Source organism: Anas platyrhynchos, chromosome 7 (assembly GCF_047663525.1).
Source record: "Anas platyrhynchos isolate ZD024472 breed Pekin duck chromosome 7, IASCAAS_PekinDuck_T2T, whole genome shotgun sequence".
Lineage (NCBI taxonomy): Eukaryota > Metazoa > Chordata > Aves > Anseriformes > Anatidae > Anas > Anas platyrhynchos.
The window spans coordinates 39,169,135-39,182,800 of NC_092593.1; the positions used below are offsets into that span (position 1 = coordinate 39,169,135).

General features: G+C 44.3%; 1 protein-coding gene across 5 annotated transcripts in view; it reads right to left on the reverse strand.

Moving 5' to 3' along the window:
* SATB2 (SATB homeobox 2) overlaps positions 1-13,666 on the reverse strand; it is a 135,427-nt gene that overhangs the window by 15,454 nt on the left and 106,307 nt on the right. For all 5 annotated transcript variants that reach the window (XM_027461509.3, XM_072041355.1, XM_072041354.1 and 2 more), the window contains one exon: positions 10,723-10,920. In XM_027461509.3, the coding sequence (XP_027317310.1) occupies positions 10,723-10,920 (198 nt within the window). The remainder of the gene's footprint in view (positions 1-10,722; positions 10,921-13,666) is intronic.

Consider the following 13,666-nt stretch of genomic DNA (forward strand, 5'->3'; position numbering starts at 1 on the left):
ATTCTCAAATTAAACCCTGAAAACCAGATGAGATCTGAGCAAAGGACAGTTTCACTTAAAGGAAATCTCTGAGGTCAACCAGCAATTAACTGAAAGGTTCTGATTGAATACACTATTGACTGCTCTCACATCAGACAGCTTCCTGTTTATTATACCTTATGGGCTGTCTAGGTGCCAAGACATTAAACTGTCAATAATCTATTAATACTAAACAGCTCCTCCTTCCTTACTCCTCCATGCACATACTCTTAGGCCACAAAAGTGCACAAAAAAAAAAGATGCAGATTTTTGAAGTGAGATGGGAATGAGGCTTTTTAGGATATTTCTTTGCTTGGTTCCAGCTTCAATGTACAGCAACATTCATAAACAATATAACGTGCAGCCTATAGCTACATGGAAAAAATTGTGTTAAAAAAGATCAGACATGATTGAGACCATATACTGAAATCTGGCTTTCTTTTCCAAGCCATCTTTAAACAGTCTAAGTTAAATTTAATTAACAATTTACAACAAGGAGAGAGAAGTTATTTGAAGAGAGGCCTACAGGTCCTTAACATTCAGTGTCTGGGAAACAGTTGTATATAAAGAAAAAAAAAGTTTTAATGAATTTAATAGAGAAAAGCACTTTAATTAAATGCTGTCAAAGAGGATTGTATTAATGACTGCACACAAAGGAATTTAAAGCAAGCCAAGTATATTTAGCAAATAGGAAGTAGGCTTTCAGAGGCTGCAACTATTTATGTTTCTGCCATTGCAATGCATCTAGATCACATTGCCAATTGAAAGCAGTTATGCTATTAGATATGATTTTATTTATTATGGATTATTAAAATTTCAAACACTGCAGGGAATACATTTATCTCACTCCTATAATGAAATAACGAAGATATTTCCTGCTTGTTGAGTACAAGGAAAAAATAGACGAGGAAATAAATAATAAATAATAATAATAACTTAGCACTTAACTAGTGAAGTGTTGTCCAGACAGATCTTTTTATGAATTTTAGTGTGTCTCTTTCTTTCTGCTACAACTGGATGGATTTGCAGTTGCCACCACAATCCTTCTCAGCACAGCACAGAATAGGAGTGAGCTATTCCTCCTCGCAGGCACAAACCTATTGTATCCAGTGGTAGTATACTTCTGCAGTCTCTTGCATGTTTCAAGTCTAAAAATTACTAAAACCCCAAAAAGTAAAAAAGAAAACTGGGTCGCCAAGCTTTTTGCAAGCAAGATTGAGGAGACCAGGGTTTTCCAAACCTAACCAAGAGATTTAGCCACATCATTCTGCTAAAAACCTGTACAAACTATAGATCTGCATTAAGCTTTTTTTTGCAGAATGTGCTTTCTTTCCTCAACACCCATGTGATGGGATTTGTCCTCTCTGTCCATGTGCCTTGGATCATATGGGCATGGTCTAATTAAAGAATAACCCAAACCATAAATTTGAGAAAAAGCAACCAGGAATTTCAAGGATGTCAACATTATTTTGCTCTATGACAGTACAAATAGCATAAAACTAAAACTGGTCCGAACTGGAAACCGAGGAATGTTTTTTGACATGAAGTTAATGAGATGGCTGGGTCTATACTAGCCAGGGTAAGTTCTGTGATTTACCACATCCTTTTTGCCACATGTACTGATAGGAGGTTTATGATTTTACATGTTTCAAACTTCCGAATGCTCCATGAGAGGCACCTTATATGTGCTTGTACTCACTGGTTTCTGGACACCGAGACCTTTTGAAATTAGGTACTGCAATTTGAGTTGGTCCTAAATTACTGGCCCGTGGCTTTAAAATGTATTTATTTGTATTTAAGCACACATTTTTGTATGTTCTAATTCAAAACATGAAGAAGTGAGCAGAACTGGAGAAAAAGACACTGGAAAGGAGGCATAAGGGGGCACCTACTTCCTTTCATGTGAGTAGCATCATAAATAGAGAAATTAAATTTTCTAAATACATTATCTGATTTTTGTTTAAGACTTTTATTAAAGTCATGTGTGATGTGTGTTCAGAATGTAGCCTTTGTTGTTCCACAGCTAGGGATCTTGCAAACAGCTTCGCTTTGTCTGTGCCAAGATATTTTGGAATATTCTTTGAAACACTGTAAGCATAGATGACTGTGAGAAAAAATATGTGCTACTGTACTTCTGGATACTTGATGTGTGAGAATAGTGCATACACACAGAAACATTTCCTGTTTCAATCTGTAATTCCTATAAAAGTCCATACAAACATGGAACAACATGCATACACAGAGGAGAGGAGAGGAGAGGAGAGGAGAGGAGAGGAGAGGAGAGGAGAGGAGAGGAGAGGAGAGGAGAGGAGAGGAGAGGAGAGGAGAGGAGAGGAGAGGAGAGGAGAGGAGAGGAGAGGAGAGGAGAGGAGAGGAGAGGAGAGGAGAGGAGAGGAGAGGAGAGGAGAGGAGAGGAGAGGAGAGGAGAGGAGAGGAGAGGAGAGGAGAGGAGAGGAGAGGAGAGGAGAGGAGAGGAGAGGAGAGGAGAGGAGAGGAGAGGAGAGGAGAGGAGAGGAGAGGAGAGGAGAGGAGAGGAGAGGAGAGGAGAGGAGAGGAGAGGAGAGGAGAGGAGAGGAGAGGAGAGGAGAGGAGAGGAGAGGAGAGGAGAGGAGAGGAGAGGAGAGGAGAGGAGAGGAGAGGAGAGGAGAGGAGAGGAGAGGAGAGGAGAGGAGAGGAGAGGAGAGGAGAGGAGAGGAGAGGAGAGGAGAGGAGAGGAGAGGAGAGGAGAGGAGAGGAGAGGAGAGGAGAGGAGAGGAGAGGAGAGGAGAGGAGAGGAGAGGAGAGGAGAGGAGAGGAGAGGAGAGGAGAGGAGAGGAGAGGAGAGGAGAGGAGAGGAGAGGAGAGGAGAGGAGAGGAGAGGAGAGGAGAGGAGAGGAGAGGAGAGGAGAGGAGAGGAGAGGAGAGGAGAGGAGAGGAGAGGAGAGGAGAGGAGAGGAGAGGAGAGGAGAGGAGAGGAGAGGAGAGGAGAGGAGAGGAGAGGAGAGGAGAGGAGAGGAGAGGAGAGGAGAGGAGAGGAGAGGAGAGGAGAGGAGAGGAGAGGAGAGGAGAGGAGAGGAGAGGAGAGGAGAGGAGAGGAGAGGAGAGGAGAGGAGAGGAGAGGAGAGGAGAGGAGAGGAGAGGAGAGGAGAGGAGAGGAGAGGAGAGGAGAGGAGAGGAGAGGAGAGGAGAGGAGAGGAGAGGAGAGGAGAGGAGAGGAGAGGAGAGGAGAGGAGAGGAGAGGAGAGGAGAGGAGAGGAGAGGAGAGGAGAGGAGAGGAGAGGAGAGGAGAGGAGAGGAGAGGAGACATCTGCACCAACAAACTTCTGAAAAGACTGGCCCAGGGCAGGGAGACCAAGCATCTATTTCCTTCTCTGTCACAGCCTAACTCCCAGCACTGCCCAGAAGCTGCACAGTTTCCTAGGGGGATGCTGTGCAACATGGGAGGAAGAGCAGCTTGCTCACTCTCTGAGATCTTTGAGGGACAAACAGTGCAATGTACTGTGACAGCACAATACAATATTATTTCCCTCCCCATGTAATTTTTGTAATTGCCTATCTGTACACAAAGGCCAGCTGCAATGATCTGGGGCTCTAACTTTATTCTAAGACTTCTGTATGGAGCATGAGAATAAAACGCTGCCTACAACCAATAGCCTATAAACACACAGCTCTAAAGCCTGACATTACCATTTATATACAAATGCGAGGAACAGAGAACATTCAGGGAACGCTAAAATGAAACAAAAAAGAGCAATGTTTTTAACTGCAAAATTTTCCAACATAAGTGGAATGGAGGCTCATCCAGCCTCAAGATTTGCCTGCTGACAGCCAGCACAAGCTTCAAAGGTTACATGAATTTAAAGAGCTTTATTTAGTAATCTTGCTCTGGATGTTTGCTCATCCTCAACCTACCATGACTCTTTACAACACTGGCAGCTTAGCATTTATAACAAGGCCAGCACTGGAAGAAACAAGGGCTAAATCTGATCAAATTGTGTGTGAAAGGCAAAAGGGTGAGACGGCAGGGGCCAGAGCAACAGTGATGTAATTTGCTAAAAAGACGACCTGTCAGAGCAACATCAATGTAAAACCACCACCCTGCTGATTCCTGCCAAGTCTCCACAGTACTAAATCCACACATTCAGATTTGAAACGGATTTCTGCCTTGAGCAACCCTCTGTAGGAGCTAGGGGAGCAGGAGCAGAACTACTCCGGGGCAGCCCTGCACAAACGCCAGCCAGGCAGACAGCTCCCTCCTTCCCGAGTCCCACCTCACTCCTGTCCCTGCTCTCAGTTGATCCTGCACCAAATGAAAGCTGTCTGGGAGCAGGTGGCACAGAGGTGGCCTCACAGCTCCAGGAGTCTGAACAAATACCAAAAGCTGCACAGTCTTTTAATATACTGATGACTGCTATGCAGAAGACAACTTTGGCAGAATAAAAATTGCCACCTCAGAAAAAAACGACAACTACAAAAAACACTATGTAGTTGATCTCCCATTTCTAGGATTAAATAGAATAATAAACTAAATTAATTTCAGAGCAGAAGCAGTATTGCTTTAATTTGAATGCAGTCCTCACTATCATTATAAGGGGAATCACAGGCTTAAAGTTAATCAGCAGCACTTTTCAGCCACATTAGATATCCACACTAAACAGAAACAGCTGAAAATGCGCAGTAGGTAGTTTTGGCTATAGCAGTCAAAGCTTGGTGGCTTTCCACTGCAATTGGAATAACTATCAATCATAAGAAACTCTATTGAATACCTCAGAGCCTAATATAAGTGGTTCATTGTCATACACATGTTCCTGTTGCCTTTGTCAACACTTGTGCAAGGCTCCTGAGCTACCACAGCCTGTCAAGAAAATGGTGGGCACCAGAAGGTGCAACTAGCAGGTGCGCATTGGGATGGAAAAGCAGAGCATGAAACCCCAGCTTTTGCTACCAAACACTGCATATCTGACTCCTGGACATGGGTACTGGAGCCATCCAAGAGAGCAGTCCAGAGACAGCAGACATTGGAAAGGTTTACACATACTGCTTGCTGCTGGGAGGTGGCCACATCTTCTAAATGGCCCAATGCATCTACTCAGCTTAGACGGTAAGCACCGAGTCAAACAGAGAGCTAAGCATGGTTTGGGAAATTAGTTTTTGCCTGAGTTTCACAGACAACCCCGTCATGTCTTCCAGTGTATGAAATCTACTGCTGTAGTACACACAACCATGGTGAAAACTCACTGCGTGTATCATCCTATAGATTATTAAACCCACTATGTTCCTCTGTGGAATAACACAGCTTGTTTCACTCATCATCCGTGACTGCCCAAGTATTATTAATTAATATTATTTTTTAAGAAAATAAATGTTAAGCCTCGGTGTTTTCCCCATCTGCATGCTATGTATTCTACGACCCATGAACTCTAAGATGTTGTTTAGAATAAGATATTTCATTAGGAAGCACCACTGTGGTGTTCATTCCCTTTTTTATTACTTCTAGAAAGAGAATATGAAATTAGTTTCATTGGATTGCCATCGTCACTTGCCTTGACCCATTTTTACTAAGGATCTGTGTTCTACTGTTTTGTATTTCATTGTCATTTCTAAAATATTTGTTCCCTTCCATCCCTCACAAAATGACAAAATTAGTCTTTCATTTACTTCTGCGGTGTGTTATTTTCCGCATATTTAAAGAAAGACCACAATGTTTGCAGTGAACACACAATACAAAAGACCTATCCTGCAGCTTTCTGCTATGCCTTCTTTTATTTACTAATGTTCCCTCATGATTTATGATCTGAACTATTATGAATTGCCGGATTTGTCTAAATCAAAGCTCCTGAGGGAAAAAAAAAAAAAAGAAGGTGGAGGGATGTCATTTTTAAAGAGTTTCAAAAGTAACAGAGTATCAGAAAGTATGGGAAAGCCATTCCTGTTTCTTTAAAGTCAACATTTGATTCCTTTTAAATCAATACGTACCTACGAGCTTCTATCTGACGGTTTATGCAGCAAATGAAACGCAAGGCTTCCCTGCTTTCCGAATAGTAGGTACTTTAAGACATGGGGTCTCATTACTCCGGAGAAATGGCTTACCCACCTTAACACTCCAGAGACAACATCTTGATTCATCATTTTCCCAGCTGAGTCAGGTTTCTCTGTCCCAGCAATTAACAATGAATTAGCACTATATTAAAGTGCCAGGCAAGACGGTTATTCTCCGGGGTGGTCACCTTGGACACAGCAGACGAGTACTGGGAGAAGGGAGGGAAATTAGATTTACTGTGTCCCAGCATGTCTGTAACAAACACCAAAATCCCTTGGCTAGCAGCAGGAAGGGGTCTGCAGGCACCTCGCAGTGCTAACACACCAGAAAGGTTCAATGCCAGCAAATAGCCTGGAAACAATGGGATTTAGCAAGGGATGGAAAGTACAACAGGGTAACTAACCCTTGCCTTTGCAGAGCAGGAAACTAAACACAGAAGCGTGAGGACTGCTTGCTGCAAAGGAACTGCTTTACACGCAGTCCGTCTGGCAGAGCTGCATAAGAAGAGCCAGGCCAGACAGAAGTTCAGCCAGGATCCCACATGTGATGGTGGGAACAGGACAAAAATATAAAAAAGCTTTCCAGAATACCCTCCCATCCTCTAGAAACCCACAACTTGAGCATTCTGTAAATCAAAGGTGGACTCCTCATGCTATTGAGCTAGGCACAAGCTTGCAGGTCTCCTTAGTCCCATAGCAGCACTTGGTGATTACAACACACTGAACAGAACAGGAAAGAGAAACAGCTACTTAGTGCACACCTGAATGTCCTTAAAAGCCAAGCGCATGGCTGTGGCGAGCTATGCCTGTGTGCACAGCAATATGTAGGTGTAGGCTGGATGCTTTGCAACCGGCATGCAAAGGAAAATCCGTGCCCCAGCACATCCACATGGTCACACCCGATGCTGCCAGTAAATACAGCCATGTCACAGAGCTCCACAGGGCTCAGCTTTTATGACTCTTCAGCACAATAACAAATAAATCAAGTGTGCAGGGAAGAATTCCTTGTGCACTGAGCTTCCACTATAGATATTTTTCATTTCAGAAACAGGAAAATAAATATTTAATTAAATGGCTTAATATATGGCTGACAGGAAAAATCTAATGGAAGACAAAATATATATATATATATATGTTTCTTTGTAAAGCACCAAGCCTAAAACTAAACAGGGCAAGCGATACAGAGCAGAGGGCAAGAACCTGCCACACCAGAAACAACAATCCTTTAAACACCAAGATCCGCGTTCAGTCCAGCTGATCTTCTGCAGCAATACAATAACTGCCCTGCTGCACACACCTTGCCTCTACAGTACAGAAACCATACCCGGCTTTGGGGTGATTCCCTCACTGAAGGTATACCCAAGCCCAAAATCAACACATGAACTACACAAAGCTCATCACAGTGAAATATTTGCCATTTCTAAGAGCCTGTATCTGGAAAAGTCTGGAGTTGATCTACTTGATATCTTTAGCCTGGCTATGCCTCTTGTGATGATAGCTGGGAGTTTCTTCCAAGTCCTTCAGCCTGACAGAGGGATGTTCCCAGCTTAGAGAGGGCTCAGTTGGGGCGGCAGGGAGCTCTGGCAGCAGCATGAGGCAGCCTGATTTCAGGCTCTCCCAGTCTCATAGTTTGAGGAGCACAAGATTCAAGCATCAGGTTCAAATTACGGCACACATGTCAAAACCTTCAGAACAGAGAGAAAGAAGAGGGTGGGCAGAGAGAGAAAGCAGAGGTAAGAGACTCCTGCCTGCTTCAGAAGTACAGGACTACACCTGCTCTTATTTACGGTGCTGCTACTCGGGGCTTCTTCAAAGGATTGTCATCTTGACATCAAGGCTGCAGGTAAGGGCTTCATTTACAGTGCATTTTTCACTAGCAAAGTCTGCAAAGCGAAGTAGGTCAGTGGCTGCAGCTCTTGGATGTTTCCATCCCCTGCTAAAATGCAGCCAGGCACCACAGCAGACGTTCTGCACCCGCCACTGCTTTGAGAAGGAAATTAGAGCTGCTTTCCCACTTGACACTACAGAGGGAATTTTAGACAGGCAGAATGTAATTACTCAGCCTGGAGTTTGGCCAGGAGTTGAGCCCAAGACCCCTACTCTTATGCAAAGTGTCACAAAATCTCCAGTGACTCTAAGTGTGAGGACCTCAGTTTTACGTCTCTTGCTGCTGTCATTGATTCTTCATGGCTAATTACCTAATAGTGACCCTTGCACCAAAGCCAAAAAACAAACCTTGCTGCCCAAAACAATCCAAGTCCCAGAGACTGAAAATTACACAAAAGTTGCTTGGTGCGGGGTATCATTTGACAGTAGGGAGCAGGTGGAGAGCAAGCCTCCTGTGTCTTGCACTGGTAGCATTCCTTGCAGAAGCCTACTGGGGTTTTTGGATGGGCAAACATAGCTCTAAAATGCAGCACCCCCAAAACACAAGCCTACTGTATCAACTGTATATCAGGGTCTCTAGAGTTTTGATGTATGTAGTTGCCAGCTGGTTCCATTTATTTTTCTTCATTTTTCATATTTTGACTGTAATAAATAATTAATCCATGGCTTTGTAACTTGCTGACAAATACAAATGCATCACATTCCAACGCAGTGTAATGTGTCACTCAGAAGAGCCGACCTGCACTGCACAGAAAAGTGATGTGCAGAAGACTTTGGAAAGTAGGCTAATCATCAAGGTCACCAGCAAGAGCTCAAGGAAACTTTTTCTTCAAACTGTCCCTTAGAGGATAATCCTACTTGGTGTGGGCACCAGAACTGGGTTAATTTGTTCAAAATCTACACAAATCTAGTCATCTTCCCACATGTTAGCTCAACCCTTTACCCTTTTGTAGCTTCTTGCCTCCAAGATCTCACAAACTTTTGGGAACATAGAAGCCAAAACTTGCAACATTAATTACTTAACAACACTTCGTCTATTTTACCACTCTGATGATCTGAACCCCAAGAACCACATTTTTTTCTTCCAGGCAAAGACGGAATGGAGAGCAAGGAGGAAGTCAGTAGCAGAAGAGACAAAGGAGACTGAACGAGGCAATAATTAATCTGGGTGAGAAAAAAGTGTTTCAGAAGGGGCAGGGCTACAAGACAGAACCCCACCTCCACCACCACCTTTGGAAAAAGGTGATTAGATTGTTGGCAGCAGTACTAGCAGCAGCAGAACAAGAGCAGAGACAAAGAAAAGAGGCTGAATGCCAAGGTTCACAGCAAGAGTAACAAAGCAGTGCAAGCTGTGATCAAACAACAATGTGGAGAGGGAAGGTGGGAGAAGGAACTGTGAGATTATCAGAGAGAAACACAGTATGGATGACTGAGAATGGCCATGCAATGGGATCAGGCAAGTGGCACTGAGGCACAGTGACAATTCAAGAGGATGTTGTGCCACAGAATGTGTCACCTCAGATTTTTGGATTGAACACACATATCCCCTCTCAGTTGTCCAACCTCTGCCCCTGGAGTTCTCTTGAGCTTCATGAACTGTCCCACATTCATCCTCCCTCCATCCATCCTCCCTCCTCACTGTTGTCATTTATCAACCTTTTGTCCTCCTTCCACAGTAGCTGTTCTGTATGTAATGCCAAATCTGTGCTCTTCCGTAACACTCCCTTACTTTCTGCCCCATTCTCTGAAGTACCACCAAAGAATACTGGTAACCTAAATAATAGCTGCATAAAACAAGCAGAAGAATAAAAAGCTTCTTCATAACTTCTAGCCACCATGCTGCTCCCAGAGCCAGCCCAAACAACCATCAACCTCTCTAGAAGGTTCCTCCCACTACTGGCCTGGTCTCTTCCTCTACTGTGTGCTGGTCTCACTTACTTCATGACACTTGCCATCAGCTGGAAGACCTCTGAGGTAGAATAGCACTGTTCATTTTTGTTAATTTTTAAAACAACGCCTAACAGAGAGACTTCAGATTAAGAGCTACTCCAGTGTTTGGTGCCATGACCAAAGTACAAGTAACACTTCACAATCTCTCTTCCCACCATGAAACCAGTAAACGTTTTAAATTACGGGATCACAAAAAATGCAGAGGATCTCTTAAGTTTCCAAGACCAGCTCTCACTTCAGACCAGTCCTGAGCCTCTCTTGACCACCATGACATGTTCAGTTTTGTGATATCCCTCAGTAGTTATTAGGGATGTGCATACAGCTGATACAGAAACTAGAGGAAATATGCCTGCTGTTGCCTGTTGGTCACAGTCAGAAAGCGGGCATTGGGGTGCTCGTGCTCTGTGAGAAGGAACAGTTGAAGAAACCCCACTCCTATTCTCCCTAACTGCACACTTCTCATGGTATTGCTGAGGAACATATTTGTACTCCTCCAAATGTTGGCAGCTTTAGGCAACTAAACTGTTTCAACCACAACACAACTACTGACACTAAGGGAGCTCCAAAATATCGCTACCACTGACCTTAATGTTGTTGCTGGCATAGACTGTCACATGTCCTTTCTTGAGCCACCAACATGACCATGCACACACTCTCAACACACATGCTGCAATGTACACACAGTGAACTCAGGACTTGAGAACTGTGGCTTGCATGCAGTCCTACAGACAGATGAAAATCAGCATGTCCTAACTCGCACGTCAGAGGGAAGCTGGAAGGAGTTGCTTCTCTCTACTCCTGACAGCTGTTACCCACAAAAACTCCTTGAGAGGATGTTAGCACTCTGACCTGCACGGGCTCAGGAGTGAGCTGGACAACATGCTGCATACGCTCGCTGTGATGGTGTCTGGACTCCTCCTCATAGATCACATCCCTCTCATGCTGAGGAAGGTTCAAGAAGCGGCGAATGGTGCAGAGGTTCTCCCAGAGGGTGCGGTTTTCTGGACTTGGGTTTTCTTTCCAGCGAAGCAGCTCACAGAGCCAGCCCTGCAACAGGAGGGTCAGCAGAGTTAATTCACTGAGGAACCAGATGTGAGTGAAACGTCAGCTAGCCTTAAAGCTCTGTGCTGCGAGTTTTACTGTTAATCTCACACAGAAACCTCCCCTATCCTCAGCTGCCCTTTGGTCTTAACAAATGCAGGATACATTAAACTTTCTACAATGTAAAGAAACATTCAAAGAAACAACCAACAGAGTTTAACAGGAACTGGGAAGCACAGTATCTTGACTGCTGTTGTAATATCACCTCACATACAAAATGATCAAATATCTTTTTTTTTTTTTTTTCCTATAAAACCCAGAGTTGAAATAAAGGTGCATCTCTACTTCTTCCATTTCAGAGTCCCCTTATGTCATCATCTGAGCATGAGCATGGGAGATGTAACCTCTAACACTTGGCTAACAATCCTCATGCAAAGGTTTGCAGCTGCAGGACCAGGAATTCAACCACCACTGAAAGTGTTTGAAAGAAGACATTATCAAGTAAAGCCCTTTGATGCACTGTTGCTATATGTGACTCCCCCACCTCTGAGCCCCACTAAAACTTGACAGCTTTAAATAATCAAATAATGGCCACTAAATATAGAAGATTCAGCCTCACAGGAAGGGAATCCTCTAGTATTAACAGGAAAGAAGCAAACAGGGCTCTCCAGAAGTTACTATATAAATCCAGAGAGAGGTAATTCTAAAGCCAGCTACCAATCCTAATAACTGAGCTTAATCCTGCTACATTACTTTACAGTTAACTTGAAATGCCATCAAAAAGTTAACACTGTACTCTCCAGAGGGGCTGAGAGCTCAGATCACTGCAGGAGGAAGCACCAGCACTTCAGGAGAAGGAAACCATCCTAAAAACAAAGCCAGGCAGAGAGCAAAATGGCAGCAGCAATAAGATGAGAACAGCCCCACATGTGCTGAGCGTGTGTGGAGGTGACCTGGGCTCCCCAGCAGTTACCCAGGGACAGGGGCTGTTGCTGCACCTGCGAGGGGGACGCAGCCAGCCCATCCTGCCTGCCAGCAGCCAGTGCTGCTTGGAGCTGGGGACAGCAATCCCTCTCCTGTGCCTGTGTGCAAGGAGACGCAATGCAAATGACAGAAAACGAGAAGATAATGCCGAGGATGCTGTCAACGCGCCTTACTGACTCCTGTCAAAATATTTTACCTAGTAGCTCTATAACCCATCATTTTCGAGCTGCAACTCAGCATTTTGACATCATTTTGACAGGCACCTTACAATACCTAAAAGATAACTTGATCAATGTTAAAATTGTACAGTACAAGAAGTAGCCAAAACTGTGTTTTTCCAAACACCGATGAGAGCAAGCTGAACAGACAGGTTCATTACAGGCTCATGCGGTGTTTTTTCGGTACTGCTTTTTTGTATCACAACTTGTAAGCCATTGACAACTTCTAACATGCACTATAAGCCCCATATATAATATCATAAGCCGTTGTTTGTCTCACTCTCCACTGTGTCTTCTGACCACCCCCCCAAAAAAGGCAAGATTTGATTATCTCCGCTGCATCAGCCAAGACAGCAACACCAGCTGTTCTCATTGTGCAGCCTCTTCCTCGCGGCCTACATGTTAATAACCTGATCATTCCATTTTCTCCTTCAACTGCCGGCTGCAACACAGCGAAGAGACAAAAACCCAGGCCCATCTGCAGCAGCTGTAGGCACTGAACTGTGAAGCCACTAGGGATTTATAAACTAATCTGTAACACAACACTGCCTTGTTTTTACAAGTGAGAGGCCACATTTGTGCAGACCTGATCTTTTCTTGCAATAAACTAGGAGGGCTGGGGGGATGGGGGGGACAAGGATGAAAACAAGATATCTAATCATTTACTTAGGGAAAAAAATCTATATTTTTCAAAGTATTTTGACTGGTATTTGGGTAATCTCTCAGCCAGGTGATGTCCGCAGTTTAATTTGGTTTGACCATATCCCTTGCCCTCAGTTCTCCTCAATCCCCTTTCTCCACTCAGAAATTCCCCAAGACTTTCTTTTAGAGAAGACAGGAAAAATCTCCCAGCTCCACTGTATGTTCTCAGGTGGTTCTCCATACAAAGGAAAAAAAATTCGAGATGGAAAATAAAACATCCGTGGAAAAAACAAGCTCCTGTTTCTCCCTGCTTTTCAGTGATCTGAGGAAGTCTCCAACCAAACCCTTTCAGACGTTTCAAGCAGGTATGTTTAACATCTCCCAAGGGATGCCGCAGCATGGAGACCAATCATTTAACAGCAAATAGAAACAACACCCCGCATCTGGTGGAGCTGAGCCCAGTGCAGGGCAGGCCTGTGGGAGAACAGCTCCGGGTCTCTCCCGAGGGCTAAGGGGCACCTGGCTCTGGCAGAGCCCGGGGACAGTTCGGCCGGGCCACCTCTGCTTCCCAAAGCTGGCCCAGCTAGCCCAACAGCGACGGCTGCATTTTGATTTATCTGTCCCGTTATAATCAGCGCTCATTACAATCACTTAGAGAAACACTACAGGCCTCATTATGGACTACGCACTCACTGCCATTAGTCTTTAAGAAGGGTAGTGCTCAATTTGCCTGGCAACATGCGAGGTCCTGACCTTGGAGCTATTAGGGAAAAGATTAGACTGTAGTGTGACCATGTGTGCAGACATGAGCAAACCAAATTAATTTCTGGCAAAGGGAGGCACCAGGCAAAGACCCTGTCATCCTGAGGACACCTGAGAACTTCTCAATTCCCCAAAGGAGATAGGCT